We start from the raw sequence: 17,510 nt of genomic DNA, 5'->3' as shown, positions 1-17,510 counted from the left end.
CTTATACATGTAACACCTAAAAACTTGTTGTGAGAGTCGAAATCTAAACTCATGGCACTTGCTGCATTATAAAAAAAAACTGAACATTCTTCATGCATCAAGTGAATTCTCTGTTGGTATTGGAAAAAGGGATCCATTCACAGGAATAAATATAAAATGGGTGTATTTGAGTATTATATGTGAAAAGGAATGCTGTAACTATGACACAGTAGTTTACTACAATATTGCATTGGTTTTGTTCTTCTTTGTGGTTCAGACTTATGTATTTAGTAAAAAGTTAAAATGACCCCAAGTTCATGAAAAAAATTGACTGGAGAACGAATAGACCACTTACCTGGTGCCCCCTACATATTTTTAGCTGCAGATCCATAAATTCCTGGGCTCTTCATCTGCCATCCAAGATGGTTACATTGCTTCTCAGATCGGAGTTAAACTGTTCAATTGGTAGCCCAAGACACTTCCTACTTATCCAGCCCTGCTCTTGAATTGGCCAGTACTTTTCATGAGAGCAGTGCTGGCCAATCCAATTCATGTTAGTAGTGTTGGCCAATCCAAGGAAAGCAGTGAGTGTCTTGGGCTATCAAATACACAATATGCACAAGTTAGTCTGAGAAGCAGTGCAGGCATCTTGGATGGCAGAAGAGGAGCTTAGGAATTTGCAAATCAGTAGGTATCCCAAAGGTTGGTCCCCTACTGAACAGGGGTTCTGTGTCTTCCAGTATGAATGTGGCGGCAGTGGAGCATGTGCACTGCCGCTCCATTCATCTCTATAGGAATTCAAGAAAGTGTTATATTTCATAAGCCAAGCCCCCCTTATTAGGAAAGTCTTTTTTTGCTGTCCATAAGATGGATGCTGATAAAGGGTCATGTGACCAGGCAAATGACCTCCAAATGACTCTTCTAACACACTGGACCTGCACTAAATTCCCAACAGTGCACGTGCAGATGGCAGGTACAGTGTATTTTAATAAAGGAGACATCACATGGAGGTGACTTGCCTGGTCACTTGACCTTCCATAAGCAGCCATTGTATGGACAAGACCTCTGTGTGGACAGTACAAAAAACTTGACAAACAAGGGGGAATGCCTTATGAAATAAAGAAAATATAAGTACCATATAATCATCTTACATACACATTAGTCAATGGTAACCAGAAAATGGACAACCACTTGAAACAATATAATGGTTGACCAAAAAGTTATTTCATGTAAGGCTGCTTTCACATCAGTGCTTAAGCTTTCCGTTCTTCTGCTCTGTTTCAGGAGCAGAAGAACAAAAATAATGGAAGTGCCAGATTCAGCACTTAACAGAAGCGAACAGAGCCTATGGACCCCATTGACCATAATGGGATTTGTTAGTTTACGGTCTGGAGAAAGTTTTTGTAGCAGAGACAAAAGTCGTGCATGTAGGCTCCGTTCACATCTGTTAAGTGCCGAATACGGCACTTCAGTCATTTTTGTTCTACTGCTCCTAAAACAGAGCAGAAGAATGGAAAGCTAAAGCGCTGATGTGAAAGCAGCCAAAGGGTCCATTCACACGTCCCTATGTGTTTTGCGGATCCGCAAATTGCAGATCCACAGAACATAGACACTGGCAATGTGCGTTCCGCATTTTGTGGACCGCACATCACCGGCACTCTCATAGAAAATGCCTTTTCTTGTCAGCAAATGCGGACAAGAATAGGACATGTCCTTTTTTTTGCAGAATGGAAGTGCGGATCCGGAAGTGCAGATCCGCAAATGCGGATACGGACAGCACATTCCGGCTACATTGAAAATGAATGGGTCCGCACCTGTTCCGCAAAAATTGCGGAACGGATGTGGACCCATTTTGCGAACGTGTGAATGGACCCTAACAAGTAAAATTTCTTATTTTCCAAAACCGTTCAGGCTTTGCTTACAGAAAAAAAGATTACTTTTCATTGCAATGATTTTAAATGCCATCCTTCAACTTAAAAAAAAACAAAACATGATAAAGGGTTCCTTTATAAAACTCACTATAAATTCATAATGCTATGCCTGCATGAAAATTCAACCACACAAAGGTTAAAGTCTTTCAAGTATAAGAAGCTAATATATAAAAAAAACTGTCATTCATGCATTAACTGTTAAAGTGGCACCCATCATTATGTACCTTACCTGAAGGTAATGGCATGGTCTCAAGGAAGATTTTATTTCCTGATGGACTAGAGGTTTATCCAAATTAAGGGATGATTTTCGATAGGCTTCTTTTGCTTGACTTACGGTAAGGGTCGACCAGGAGCTCCTTTTCATATATTTTCCTTCTGGGGTCATTGAAAGACCTTCACATGCTGTACATTTCATATCGTTGTTACTTTTAGAAGTTTTAAGGGAAAGATCTCCAAAGTGTCCCTGCAGAGATTCAGGATAACAATGAGATATATGGTCTACATGATGTCTATTCATTACACTAGGGTTTCTGTAAGTGCTATCACTGTCCAAATTATCATCCGAACTCCACCACCCTGTCATCCCAGACTTATGCTTGCTGTCTGGTTTTCTTTCCTTACTTTTACTCCTTTTGCTATGCTTTGAATAATGGCCATGATGGTGGTCATCTCCACGACTGTCTCCTTTTGTACCATTTACATTGCCTTTTGATGATCCTTCTAAAGAGTGGGATTTAGTGAAAAGTTTCTGTACAGAATGAACAAGGTGACGTATTCTTCCTGGGCTTTCTGTTCTTTGTTCTGTAGCGGTGGATGTCTTCTGATATTGTAACGTGTGAAATCCATCTCGGTGTAGAGGAAGTTGTTTTTCAAATTGATCCAGTAAGTTTGCAGGAATTCTGTTAATTTTACTACTACTAGTATGTGAGACAGCACAGTCATCACGGGTTTCGTAATGGGAATTATAGTGCATTCTTGGAAAAGTGCTACTTGACATGTGATCGCTCATCATCACAGGCATCATCATGCATTCAGAATGAATGGAACTCCTTGGGGAGCAACGGTGGTGGTCCATTTGACAGCTCTCTGTAGGACTAAGTAGATATGATTGCCTAGTTTCTTGCCCATGGTGCCCATGATCATGCACATGTTCACAATCCTCAGGAGATGCTAAGCCACAAGTATGACTGGCGCATAACTGTGATTGATTCCTGCTACCAGATAATCCTTTCATATTCCTAAGGGCGGGAGAATATTTTTCTTCATTGAAGTGCTGGGAAGGTGACCATGCGTATTGCTGTTGGTCTGAAATAAAAGGCAAAGCAATATAAGCATAGCAAAATATTTGTAGCATTTGCTTAAAAAATTATAGGTAGAGTAAGAAAACATTTTTCTATGAACATGTTTTACTTAAAGTCACACTCACTACCACAAAAATGTATATTCTGTGATCTATTAGAAATGTACATGATGTAAACTGTAGTGAAGGTAATCTTCTTACCAGTGACTGTATTTGTGAGTTATAACCTCCCTTGTGATCCTCAGCTGTGTCATGTGATCAACACTCTGCCTCTCCAACTGAGACAGGAAATCAGTTATTTCCCTATTCATTCCTATGAGACTGACATTGAGGCTCCCATAGGAATACAAACTTGCTTCCTGTCTACACATAAAATGCTAAATGTTATTTAGAGAGTCAGCTGAGGATCAGAAGGGAGATTAACACTCACAAATACAGTCACTAGTAAGAAAACTACCTTTACTACAGTTTACATCATGTACATTTCAGAGAATAAAGATTTTTGTGGGAGAGCTTCTTTAATACACTTCATGTCATTTTTATACTCTTATACATATCCATATTGCCAAGCTGATAAAAATGTAAATGAAACATAGCCACAATTTCAAAAGAATTTCCGCTTTAACCCTTCGATTATTCTGCAAATTATTGTATAAAAGCCTAGTGGGTCAGCATGTTTTGTAGGGATTTGCTCTGGTAGGCAGGGTAAGCGGACACAGTACAGAGGCAAGAACACGGTAATAAAGCAAAAGTTCAGTGTTTATTCACACAAAAAAGCAATAAAGCAAAAATAACACTGTGCAGAGTCCTGGGGTTAATTCATACCACATAAAGCCCACAGAACAAACGTGTCACCTGGTGGACTGTTTTGTCCAGGGCAATCCACAGCCGCCCACTGCAGGATTTAGGGCGCCTGATTTTCAGTGTGCGGCTCTCCCGCACGCTACCAACTGGTTGGAACCCAAAAACCAGAGTGCTTCACAGATCCACTATGAAAATGCAGGGTAATCCACACCCAGTGTGCCAAGTCGCCTTTGGTCGAGTCCACAATGCCGCCTCTGAACAGGGCGGAAGTGGGACTGATAGACCAATAAACATAAATAAAGTTAAGACCACGGCAGTGTGCCTAAAGGTCTGTAGACATGCCAATAGGCAAAGAAAATGGTAGGTCTTACCAGTGGAGGACAATCTGGACCCACTCGTGCGGTACACAAACAGAGGTGGTTCTTAAGCTTGAACGAATCCTTCGGTGGGTGGTTACTCTGTGATGGAGGGCCACAGGGACAATCTATCCTTGTTTATGCCCTACTTGGCCTGTTGTGCCCTAAAGTAAGCCTCGCAAGGGGTGGCCCCGTCCGGAACCTGACCCTAAATTAATTACCCTAGGTGGCCCTGTCAGGGATAGGGAAAGTGGCCCTGTTAGGGGCAGGGAAGATGGACCCGGGGTGTATCAAAAGGTAAAGGTGGTGAAAAGCTTATATGGCGATATACTCGATGCCCCTACGCGTTTCATATGGGAATATATCTGCATCTAAAGGAAAAAGCCTCTAACTGTGGAAGACCCCATAACTCATCAGAGGACAAGGGTCTTAGATAGAGGGAGAACCCCCACTCCTACAACAACTATATGGTTTAGACAGAGGGGAGGGGGGGGAAATTGTAGTGGCGCAGACTTAGAAGGACGTTTTGGTCCTATTCAACCTAGGCACCTGTAGAGTGGAAAACATCAAAAGGAATCCAATCTGGGTGAGGGACTAGCTACGGCACATTCTAGTAGCATGTCAAGATAGTTACTTACTGTTTCCTTGGAGCGTGTGTGGCCTTTACCAGGGAGTGCGGCAGAGCGGAGGAATGTGCTGCCGGCCTGCCGGTGTCTGACAGCGCGACTAAGCGCGCTGTATGATTTAAATGGAAGGGGAGGGATGATGTTGGTTTGCGCATGCGCGTAGACGTAGCCGCCGTTCACATGACTATGCATATGTCACGTGATGCGGCACGCTCCGTATCCATTAGCGCATGCGCACCAGCTTGTAGGGTAGCCCATACAAAGCGCAGCCTCACAGACGTCACGACGTAGGGGCGTCCTCGGGGCAAAGCGCAGCACGGGCTGTCAATGTAAAGTAGCTGGAGTGGGAGGAGCTATTAGTTAAACCAAATCCGCTCCTGCAACTACACTCGTGCTAGGGCTGGAGGGGTCAATAAGCGTCCCCTCCTGCATAGGACCCGAAAAGGGACATTATTGACAGTCAAACCTATGGATCTAGATAGGGAAAGTGAATATTGAGCAATAAATGATTATTAATAAAGCATAACGTAAGTAGGAGAAAAGGGGGGAGCTTGAAGGTAAAAGGGTGAATAGATAGTGGAAAGGGGCATATGAAGATGATATGGTTGCCCCTTATTCCGCTCGATTGATCACCCAATCTTGTACGTGGGCAGAGAGCACTATTGGGTGAAAGGCATCGTTCCGGGTCACAGGAAACAGCTAAATTGTAGCTGGTCCTTCAGACCATGGGGGTTGGTGGTTTTAAGTTTGAATATCCACCAGCATTCTCTCTGGAGGATCCGTTTAGAGAGAATGCTGGTGGATATTCAAACTTAAAACCACCAACCCCCATGGTCTGAACGACCAGCTACAATTTAGCTGTTTCCTGTGACTATAATAGGACCACACGTCTGTAGGAAATAGTCAGTTATATACACTGTGATTTTTTTCTTCCTGAAAATGGCATTTTTAAATCACAGAATTACAGAGGGAAAATATTTTTTCTTTACTAACCAAACAAGATTGACTGGCCTGGCTATTTAACATTCATTTCTTAACCAGTGTTTTATAACCTTCAAAACAAATCTCAACATTGATAACTGTATCATTGTGGCATTATAGCTGGGAAGTTGTATCAGTTAACCTTTCCAAAATGTTTGTCTGGTATAAACCAGTATACGATCTGTTATTTTTAAAATGATTCTCAAAGCAAGGGAAAGAAAATGTGACAAGAAAATCATAGGCTTTAATTTTTTCAGAACTGCAGGGCCCGAAGAAAATGATCAAACTGAAAGAGATCAAGAATTGTGCTGATATGTTGAGTAACCTTTCTACCGTGCTTTTACTTTTTTCACATTTTGTTATCAGTGTTGGACTGAGATGACTAGGGCCCACCATTAAAATTCATTAAATGGTCCCACTGTATAACTACATACAAATGCTACCTACTTGCACAGCGACAGACAGCAACAAGATGCTAAAGATGATTGATTGTGGGATCTGCCAATGATTTTGAGACGGCAGGTCCCTGGAGAAAGAGGGTGCTTTGTGGCCTAACTGTTTATCTACAAGTCATCTCAGCCACCTGATGTGTCTATAATAATAAACAGGTTAGTTTCTTAAATAATCTACCCAGTTTTTTATATGGACATCTAGCCTGGTTGATATCCTGTAGGCTACCTCTCTGTATGTATTGCAGTCAGTATGTTGTGCCATGTGCCACCTATGCAAGGGTTAAGGGACTTGGGACCCACTATGTTCAGTGACCCACCAGTGGCTCCCCCTGTTTCCCTGTGCACCAGTCCGAGTTTGTTTCTTATGTTGCGGCCTTGAGCAAAACATTTTAAAAATCTAGTTTTTCGCTATCATTCTGCACTCAATAAAAACTGAAAGTTCAAAATCTTTGGTAATTTATTGAAAAGGAAAAAATAAAATCTTGCATTGACATAAGTATTCAGACCCTTCACTCAGTACTTAGTAGAAGCCCTTTTGGCAGTGATTACAGCCTCCATTCTTCTTGGGTATGATGCCACAATGTTTGCACCCCTGGATTCAGGGATTTTCTGTCATTATTCTTTGCAGATCCTCTTAAGCTCTGTCAGATTGGATGGGGACTGTCAATAGACTAGAATAGACAATAGAATAGATTTTCCGGTCTCCTCAGAGATTTCTATCGGGTTCAAGTCAGGGCTGTGACTGGGCCACTCAAAGACATTCATAGAGTTGTCCCTAAGCCACTCCAGTGTTTTCTCGGATGTGTGGAAAGGATCATTGTTTTGTTGGAAGGGGAAACTTCAGCCCAGTCTAAGGTCCAATTTACTTTGGATCCGGTTTTTATTAGCAATATATCTGTACTTTTCTCCATTCAGCTTTCCCTCAACCCTGAAAAGTAACCTTTTAGCTGCTAAAAAACATCCCCACAGCATGATCTTGCCTCCACTATGCTTCACTGTAGGGATAATATTGGGTAGATGATAAACAGTGCCTGGTTTCCTCTAGATATGACTCTAAAAAAATTGAGGCCAAAAAGTTCAATCTTGATTTCATCAGACCAGAGGCTCTTGTTTCTCCCAGTCTGAGAGTCTTTTAGGTGCTTTTTTTGCAAACTCCAGGTGGATGTCATGGATGAGGTATAGGAGGAAACCCCAAACTGACAACCAGGAGGGAAAGGGAAAGTCACTAGGGTTCAACACTAGGGACAGGAAAAGGTCACCTCCTAGTATCCCTACTCCTGGCCCTGACTCCTAACCGTATGGGCACCCCTTGAAGGTAGAAATGCCCATACCCTAGAACCTGGGACCCTGGGGACCCTAGAAAGCCCTAAGAATATTATCAGGGCTGAGGCAACCAATTCCTTCCCCGATGAAGGAACAGGCGTCTCCCTGAGGCCTAGTAACAACAAGCAAGAAAGGGAAAACAAAACACAAACAAACGCATCTGTAGTGATGGACTAGCAGGAACACCAGAGACGACACCTCACACCTGCTCAGCCAAACCCAAATGAAGCTATCTAGTGCACAGTCAGAAGGGTGGGGCAACACTAAATAGGATAGGATAATGAGTACTAAGCTACACCTAAAACAGGGGATGAGGTCACAAACACTGAATAAAGAGTAATCAAAGTGGCTGTTAGATTCCTCCATGCTCCGCCAGTCTCCTTGATCTCCTGATATCTGTCACAGAAGGGACCGTGACAGTGGACTTTCAAGTGCGTTTTACTGAGGAGAGGCTTATTTCTATCAGTTTCTCCCATATGCACAAGGAGCTCAGCCAGAGTGACGATTGGGTTCTTGGTCACATCTCTTACTAAGGCCCTTCTTTCCTGTTTACTTGTTGGATTGACAGCTCTAAGAACAGTTCTGGTTGTTCCAAACTTCTTCCATTTAAGACGTATAGAGGCCAACGTGCTCTTTGGAACTTTCAGTGCTGCAGAAATGTTTTTGAACCCTTCTCTAGATCTTTGCCTTCTGACAATTCTGTCCCTGAGCTCTACAGGCAGTTCCTTCCTCTTCATGGCTTTATTTTTTCTCTGATATGCAGTATCAGCTGTGAGAGCTTATAGAAACACAGATGTGTCTTTCAAATCATGCTCAATCAAATTAATTTACCACAGGTTGACTCCAATCAAGGTATAGAATAATCTCAAAGATGATCAAGAGAAATTGGAGGCTAAACTTCAAGTGCCATAGGTCTGAATATTTATATCCATGCAAAATTTTAGTTTTACCTTTTTAATAAGTTAGCAAAAATTTCTACAATGTATTTTTCTTACTCATTATCAGATATTGAGTGCAGATTGATGGGGTAAAACTTCAGTTTTTGTTTTTATTTTATCACAAGGCTGCAACATAACAAAATGAGTAAACGTGAATGGGTCTGAAGACTTTCCAAATGCACTGTATTCCTTTACCACTTAGCTCTCAGGAAGGAGCAACTACTGCTAACACCATACTGCCAAATATGAGCCTAATGTTTACATCCTTAGATATTACATTGATAAAGAGAGGGCCTCCACAGCAGCAATAATCTTGGCATTTAGTCACCATTTTAAAATATTGCAGCATGTTATCCTTTATACAGAACCCAATCCTATTGCTCTGACACAGCATCCAATTAAACAAGAAACTACAGAATGCATATTTATATACAATTATTCTTATTCTTACTACTTTTGTATTCACATAATGGTAACACATACAGCAGAAGAGTGGCAGCACGTGGTATGGCTGACGAACTGCACTTTCATTGCAGTTAATTGCTATGGATTAAAATGGATTATGGTCTGAAATGTATAAATGGCAATAAAGTAAATGTAACACAAAAAAAACACCCAACTTTTTGGAGCTGGTCAAAGCCTGTATACCCAGGGTTATTACCAATTTTCCTTTTATGTCTTTGGTAACTATTTCATTGGCTGCTGTTCAACTAATGAAAAAAATGGCGCACTATGTACAGGGCTGTAGGCAACATAGTTGGGTGTACATAGACTGCATTGGACCTGACTATTCCTCTGTATACATTTGATTTTACATGGAGGAGAGTTTTCTGTTGCGTTCCATATAAAAATAAATTGCGACATGCTGCATGGTGGTATGCTGTAATACTGAGATATTCTCCTTTAGAAGGATATCCTAGTAGAGAATATCTCTGACAAAGGCACCCAATGGAGCACAATGCAATAGTGTAACATCCACTTGTGGGACTGTAACTATACAAACTGTAACCGTGTGGTGTGGTACAACTTTACGCAAGCATCTCATGACACATGACGTTCCTGCGGCCTTGTACTACAAAGCCATAGGTACTGTCTCATGGCATGGCACCAAATTACTGAGATATATCATCTAATTGAGCACAGCACATTTTGTTTGTACTAACAGTGTATGAATCTGTAAAAACATCTGCATAAAATCAGAGGCATACCAGTATAATTGTACAGTATGGACCCATGGATGACAGTTATTATACAGCAGTTACAGTTGTACAGAGTTGTAATATGAATGCGTACAAAAGACTTAAAGGGACGTCCAGTCCTATTAAATTGATGGTTTATGTCAGGATAGGCCATCAACATTTGATCAACGGGCATCTGACATACCATTGCCAATCAGTTATTCTGGAACTCCGGCATGAAGACTACAGAGCTTCATCCATTTTGGACAAGAGGGTTACTGCAGTACTGCTCCCATGCAGTTCCCTGGAAGCAGCATGGCAGTGACTAGCTCTGTCTACTACACAATGGAAAAAGCTGTGTAGTTTCTGAACTGGAGCTACTTCAGAACAGCTGATCAACAGGGGTGCGGAGTGCGGGGTGTCGGGCCCCAACTGATCAAATAATGGTCAATATAAAATCAAAATAAAAGCAGTGGACAACATCCCTTAAAGGGAACCTGTCACCAACTTTATGCTGATCTCACTGAGGGCAGCATAAAGTAGTGACAGAAATGCTGATTTCAGCGGTGTGTCAGTCATGAGCTAAAAGTAAGTGGTTGCCGAGAACCAGCATAATAATCAGTGCAGCCCAGGCCTTGAAAAGAGTCAAATCTACCTGAGAAGAGTCATGTTTATTCATAATCTCCTGCTCTCCCGTCCATCTGCTGATGATTGGCAGTCTCCTTACTTTTCTCCCTAGAAGAGAACTGTCAATCATCAGCAGATGGGCGAGGAGAGCAGGAGATTAGGAATAACCAGGACTCTTCTCAGGAAGATTTGACTCTTTTCAAGGCCTGGGCTGCAATGATTCTGATGCTGGTTCTCAGCAACCACTTACTTTTAGCTTATGAGTGACACACCGCTGAAATCAGCGTGTCTGTCACTACTTTATGCTGTCCTAAGTGAGTTCAGCATAAAATTGATGACAGGTTCCCTTTAACCTGGTCGTGATCAGCAATATACCTTTTTCTGGGGTCCATAATGGGTCTTAGGCAGTGTCGCCTTTTTATAGTGGCCTATTCTAAGTACTGCAGCAATGAGCAGGAGCTTGGCTCTCACATGAAAGCCAGGATCCTGCTCTAATAGCCTGGATCAGCAGAAGTGCTGATCCAGGATGTTTAACCCATTAGATGATGGGGTCAATAGCAACCACAGCATGTAAGTGATTTGGAGGGAGGGGCTCCCTCTCTCAGGCAAATACGATTTCAGGGGTGCCAATGTCTTTGCATTCAGTATCCAACTGACAGTATATAGTACACTGTACTACATACTGTACATTGTACAGCTAACTATGTGAGCGATCAGAAGATCACCTGTCAAAGTCCCCTTGTGGGACTAGAAAGTGGTAAAAATAAAATTTATGTTTTAGACTAATTCATCATCAATAGTTACCTAATATAATGTAAATTTCACATATTTACCGTTCAGTACTTATAAAAGTAGTTTTCTTCCTCTGCTACCCACTGTGTTTCCTCATAAATTACCATGGCATCAACCTGTAGTTCTGAGCTTTTGTTAGGTCGAGCATGCTCAATGTGTTATCAATTCTCTAGCTAAATGTCTTGTGAAACAAAGGGTGTGTCAGTGTGCTGGTGATTACTGAGTGCGCGTTCGTATAGCGCAGAAACTTTCGCACGATGGTCTGGTCGTCCCGACCTGTAGCTGATTTGTGCCCGGCCTGGTATTACTGCAGGATACCAGTGTAATGGCGCCGGCTGAGGCAGGAGGGATGGGGACCGTCGAACAAAGGTTTCTTCATCCACGAGGATAAGCGTGGCAACAGAAAGGGCGCAAATAAGTGTGCGAACGAGCGAACATAAGTTTGCGCGATCATTAAAGGGCTTCTGTCACCCCCAAACCCCCTTTTTTTTTTTGGGCTTGTTAAAATCGTTATTTAACGACTATTCCCTATATAGGTGTCACGACTGTGACTGATCCAGACAGGTCTGGGAGGAGAAGGTCGCAGCGACTTGCTACTCGCGATAGCTTGTGAGTTTGCTCCGTGGTTCAGGGTATGTCATCTGGGTTTTGCCTTGTGAACCTTTTTGTCCTGACTGGGAGTTTGTAGGCATCCTTCTCAGGTGAGTCCTGTCTGCCACTCCCAGCTACTATATTAGTTTCAGTTTCACTTGCAGTCATTGCCAGATATAGTCCTTACTTCCAGTGCTACTCTGACCTTGGAAGGAGATCGTTTGATGGTGTTGCTGTGGAGCTCTTGTCCAGCGTGGACTGTCGTGTTTGGGATCGCCTTCTCTGCTCGTGACTGGATAAGTCTATCTCTGCTGTTGTTTGTTTGTTGCTGTCTTCCCCTGTTGTTTTCCTAGACGTGAGTGATGGTGACTAGCGCTCCCATCGGCCTTTCCCCAGTCCAGTCTTGTTAGGGCGACTGAGGGTTTAGGCATCCTGCTCGCCGCACGGGTTCACACCCCGTCTAGGGTATCAGGGCAGACAGGTGCCAGCTTAGGGTTAGTCAGGGGGGGCCATTCTATTTCCCATCCTTAGATAAGGGTCCCCCTTCCCCTCCGTTTGGTGCGACACGACTGCTGCTGGGATAGCGGTCGTGACAGTATATCTGGCCTTTTAAAAAAAAAGTTTAAAAAAAAGTGACATTTCCTTTTTTTTTTTTTTTTCTGCTTGCTGTTTTGCTTTGTATTTTGTCTGTTCCACTATTGATCCGGTTTCGGTTTTGGCGAAACAATTACAGGGGTTATCCCTTGAAGTGGCAGGATTAAAAGCAACAGTGCTGCAGCAGCAATCCTTGGATTCCACCGTTGCTACGGGAAACCAAGGTACTCCTGAGCCAAAAGTGGCTTTACCTGATAGGTTCTCAGGAGGGAGAGACCAATTTGTAACCTTCAGAGAAGCTTGCAAATTGTTCTTCAGGTTACGCCCTAGATCCTCTGGCGGTGAGGAACAACGGGTGGGTATTGTATTTTCTCTCCTGCAAGGAGATCCGCAGGCTTGGGCTTTCTCCCTACCATCAGACTCTCCGGCCTTACGATCAGTGGAGGAGTTTTTTGAAGCCCTGGGTCTCGTATATGATGACCCGGACAGGGTCTCACTGGCTGAGTCTAAGCTACGTAGACTTCGGCAAGAGAACCGGTCTGCTGAACTATATTGTTCCGAATTCCGTAGGTGGGCTACTGATACGTTATGGAACGACTCGGCCCTTAGGAGTCAGTTCTGCCAGGGGTTGTCTGAAAAATTAAAAGACGCGCTGGCGGTATACGAGGTCCCTGGGTCTCTTGAGGCTGCTATGTCTCTGTCCATAAGAATCGACAGACGACTCAGGGAGAGACTATTAAATTTTACGGAGGCCTCTATAGGGCAGGGATCGGTCTTTTATGGTCCAGTCGAACCAATGCAAATAGGGGGCGCCACTAGACGGGTGAATCCTCCTAAGTTCCGCCGTAGGTCAGAGGTTTGTTTTCGTTGTGGGGGGGAGGGGTCATTTTGTAAAGGTTTGTCCCTCAGAACCCAAGAGACCACAAACAAAGGAGCCGCCGGAAAACTAGAGTCCCCAGATTGTGCGGAGGAGAACAGTCTGGGCGTATTCGTTTCCTCCATACGCATGTCTCAGTTTTTGTTATCCGCTACCGTTGAGGCAGGCAATAAAACTGAGATCTGTTCCGTCTTTTTGGACAGTGGGGCGGGGGTCAACTTGGTGGATTCACGGTTTGCTCAGGCTCTGGGTTTTACTCCGGAACCGGTATGCAGAACTATTCCTGTTTTTGCCATCGACTCCTCCCCTCTTACTCAGAGAGAGTTAACTCAGATCATCCATAATATCCATCTGCAGGTAGGGGACCTCCATAAAGAGCATATCTCTTGTTATGTCCTGGACGGTCTTCCGGCTCCTATGGTATTGGGGCTTCCCTGGCTGGTGACTCACAATCCAGTGGTGGATTGGCAGGCCGGGGAGATTGTGGAGTGGAGTGAACATTGTAAGGACAACTGCTTGAGTAGTAGGTGCTCTACACTCTCTGTAACATCTTTACCTGCCTTTCTGTCAGATTTTATGGATGTGTTCTCTGAGAAGGGTTGTCAGGGGTTACCACCTCATCGTCCATATGATTGCCCGATTAATTACCTGGGGCAAAACTACCTAAAACCTGGTTATACAATCTTTCCGGCCCGGAGAGGAAGGCTATGAAAGATTATATTTCGGAGAGTTTGGCTAAGGGACACATCAGACCCTCTTCTTCACCTGTGGCTGCAGGGTTCTTTTTCGTTAAAAAGAAAGATGGGGGCCTACGTCCTTGCCTGGATTTCCGGGAATTAAACCGGATAACTATCCGAGATCCCTATCCTCTTCCTCTCATTCCCGACCTCTTTAATCAGGTTGCTGGTGCTAAATGGTTCTCCAAAATGGATCTCAGAGGAGCCTATAACCTGGTTCGCATCAAAGAGGGGGATGAGTGGAAGACGGCTTTTAATACTCCGGAAGGGCATTATGAAAATCTGGTCATGCCATTTGGTCTTACTAATGCGCCAGCGGTATTCCAACATTTTGTCAACGATATTTTTAGTCACCTTATCGGGAGATTTGTTGTGATATATCTTGATGACATCCTGGTCTATTCCCCGGATCTGGATACACATAAGATCCATGTGAGACAAGTGCTGCAGATATTAAGGGCCAACAAATTGTTTGCTAAGTTAGAAAAATGTGAGTTCGCCTTAAAAGAACTGCTATTTCTGGGGTATGTGTTGTCAGATTCAGGTTTCCGCATGGATCCAGAGAAAGTCCGGGCGATTATAGACTGGGATCTGCCTGAGAACCTGAAGGCATTGCAACGCTTCCTGGGGTTTGCCAATTTTTATAGAAAGTTTATAAAGAACTATTCCTTGGTGGTCAAACCACTGACGGACATGACCAGAAAGGGATCCGATTTTTCCAAATGGTCACATGCAGCCAAAACTGCCTTTGCATCTCTGAAGGAGAGATTCAACTCGGCCCCTATTCTCGTACAGCCAGATGTCTCGCTTCCTTTTATTGTAGAGGTTGACGCATCCGAGGTGGAGGTTTGGAGCGGTACTATCTCAGGGCCCGTCCCCTGGTGAATGGCGTCCGTGTGCTTTCTTTTCGAAGAAATTGTCTGCTGCAGAAAGGAACTATGATATTGGCAACAGGGAACTTTTGGCTATTAAGTTGGCTTTTGAGGAGTGGCGTCATTTTTTGGAGGGGGCGGTTCATCCCGTCACGGTGATTACTGATCACAAAAACTTATTATATCTGGAGTCTGCTAAACATCTCACCCATAGACAGGCTCGGTGGTCGTTATTTTTTACTAGGTTTAATTTTGTAATAACCTATCGCCCGGGGGCAAAAAATACTAAGGCGGATGCATTGTCTCGAAGTTTTCCTGGAGGGGGTGATGTTGAGGTACCAGAGCCCATTTTGCAAAAGGGGGTGGTGGTCTCTGCATTACACTCAGGTTTGGAGGGGAGGGTGTTGGAAGCTCAGGGGGACGCCCCGGCCTCCTGCCCCTCGGGTAAACTGTTTGTGCCAGAAAATTTACGACTGGAGATACTAAAAGAACACCATAACTCCACATTGGCAGGACACCCAGGTAGTAGGGCAACCTCTGAGTTAGTGTCTCGTCGGTTCTGGTGGCCTAAATGGCGCCAGGAGGTGTTGAATTTTGTGTCTGCATGTGCTACCTGTGCTCGTTCTAAGGTAGATCATACTCGTCCGGCAGGGCGTCTTTTACCTCTGGCCATCCCCAACAGGCCTTGTACGCACCTGTCAATGGATTTCATTACGGATCTACCAGTATCAGCGGGGAAGACTGTTATTCTTGTAGTTGTTGACAGATTCAGTAAAATGGTGCACTTTATTGCTCTTGCCGCATTGCCTAATGCTAACACACTGGCTCAGGTTTTATTGACCACATCGTGAAGCTTCACGGGGTCCCTTCCGATATTGTTTCGGATCGTGGTACCCAATTCGTTTCTAAATTTTGGAAAGCTTTTTGTTCTCGTTTAGGGGTTCATCTGTCGTTTTCTTCATCTTTCCATCCACAGTCCAACGGTCAGACTGAACGTACCAATCAAAACCTAGAGACATATTTGAGATGCTTTGTTTCCGAAAATCAGGAGGAATGGTCATCTTATTTACCGTTAGCCGAGTTTGCCATTAATAATCGTCGTCAAGAATCCACCGATAAGTCACCATGTTTTGGTGCGTATGGTTTCCATCCTCAGTTTTGTACGTTTAGTGAGGGGGGGCCATCTGGGATTCCCAAGGAGGAACGATTTGCCTCTTCACTTTCTTCAGTGTGGCAGAGTGTGCAAGAAAGTTTGAAGAGAATTGGTGGTAAATACAAACGTGCGGCTGATAAGAAGCGCTCTGAAGGTCCGGACCTTGGGGTGAATGACTTGGTGTGGTTGTCTACCAGAAATATCAAGTTGAAGGTTCCCTCGTGGAAATTAGGTCCGAGATTTATTGGTCCTTATAGCGTAATTAAGATCATTAACCCGGTGGCTTTTCGTCTGGAGCTACCTCAGACTCTAAGGATCCATAATGTCTTCCACAGATCTCTGCTTAAGAGATATGTAGAACCTCCTGAACCATTGCCACTACCGCCTCCACCGGTGGTTGTTGATGGCAGTCTTGAGTTTCAGGTAGAAAAGATTGTTGACTCACGATATGTTCGCCGCTCTCTTCAGTACCTGGTGCACTGGAAAGGTTATGGTTCCGAAGAGAGAATGTGGGTTCCAGCATCAGAGATAAAAGCGGACAGACTCATTCGGGCTTTTCATAGCTCCCATCTGGAGAGGCCTGGTCTTGAGGGTCCAGGGGCCCCTCGTAGAAAGGGGGGTACTGTCACGACTGTGACTGATCCAGACAGGTCTGGGAGGAGAAGGTCGCAGCGACTTGCTACTCGCGATAGCTTGTGAGTTTGCTCCGTGGTTCAGGGTATGTCATCTGGGTTTTGCCTTGTGAACCTTTTTGTCCTGACTGGGAGTTTGTAGGCATCCTTCTCAGGTGAGTCCTGTCTGCCACTCCCAGCTACTATATTAGTTTCAGTTTCACTTGCAGTCATTGCCAGATATAGTCCTTACTTCCAGTGCTACTCTGACCTTGGAAGGAGATCGTTTGATGGTGTTGCTGTGGAGCTCTTGTCCGGCGTGGACTGTCGTGTTTGGGATCGCCTTCTCTGCTCGTGACTGGATAAGTCTATCTCTGCTGTTGTTTGTTTGTTGCTGTCTTCCCCTGTTGTTTTCCTAGACGTGAGTGATGGTGACTAGCGCTCCCATCGGCCTTTCCCCAGTCCAGTCTTGTTAGGGCGACTGAGAGTTTAGGCATCCTGCTCGCCGCACGGGTTCACACCCCGTCTAGGGTATCAGGGCAGACAGGTGCCAGCTTAGGGTTAGTCAGGGGTGGCCATTCTATTTCCCATCCGTAGATAAGGATCCCCCTTCCCCTCCGTCTGGTGCGACACGACTGCTGCTGGGATAGCGGTCGTGACAATAGGGATCTTACCTTTGTCTGTGGCTTCTTTTCATTAAAAAACGATCTTTTAAAATATGCTAATCACTTCACTACCAGCAAGTAGGGCGTCTACTTGCTGGTAGCCGCCGCAAAAAAACGCCCCCT

At 44.1% G+C, this 17,510-nt stretch overlaps 1 protein-coding gene and 1 long non-coding RNA gene across 2 annotated transcripts in view; both read right to left on the bottom strand.

Annotated features, from left to right (window-relative positions):
- The window catches only part of DLGAP2 (DLG associated protein 2), a 166,082-nt gene extending 162,923 nt beyond the window's left edge, over positions 1 to 3,159 (bottom strand). Inside the window, exon 1 of the mRNA XM_040426807.1 lies at positions 2,140 to 3,159. Coding sequence (XP_040282741.1) covers positions 2,140 to 3,144 — 1,005 coding nt within the window. The 5' untranslated portion in view covers positions 3,145 to 3,159. The remainder of the gene's footprint in view (positions 1 to 2,139) is intronic.
- A 199-nt stretch (positions 3,160 to 3,358) lies between these two features.
- Positions 3,359 to 13,916, bottom strand: LOC120996917. Its single transcript, XR_005777978.1, has 3 exons — positions 13,906 to 13,916; positions 9,095 to 9,100; positions 3,359 to 3,561 (listed from the first exon to the last, which is right to left on the bottom strand). It is a non-coding gene; the product is annotated as an uncharacterized LOC120996917 (long non-coding RNA).
- Positions 13,917 to 17,510: the final 3,594 nt, after the last annotated feature.

This window comes from Bufo bufo, chromosome 4, assembly GCF_905171765.1.
Source record: "Bufo bufo chromosome 4, aBufBuf1.1, whole genome shotgun sequence".
Classification (NCBI taxonomy): domain Eukaryota; kingdom Metazoa; phylum Chordata; class Amphibia; order Anura; family Bufonidae; genus Bufo; species Bufo bufo.
This window is presented reverse-complemented; position numbering and strand designations above follow the sequence as displayed.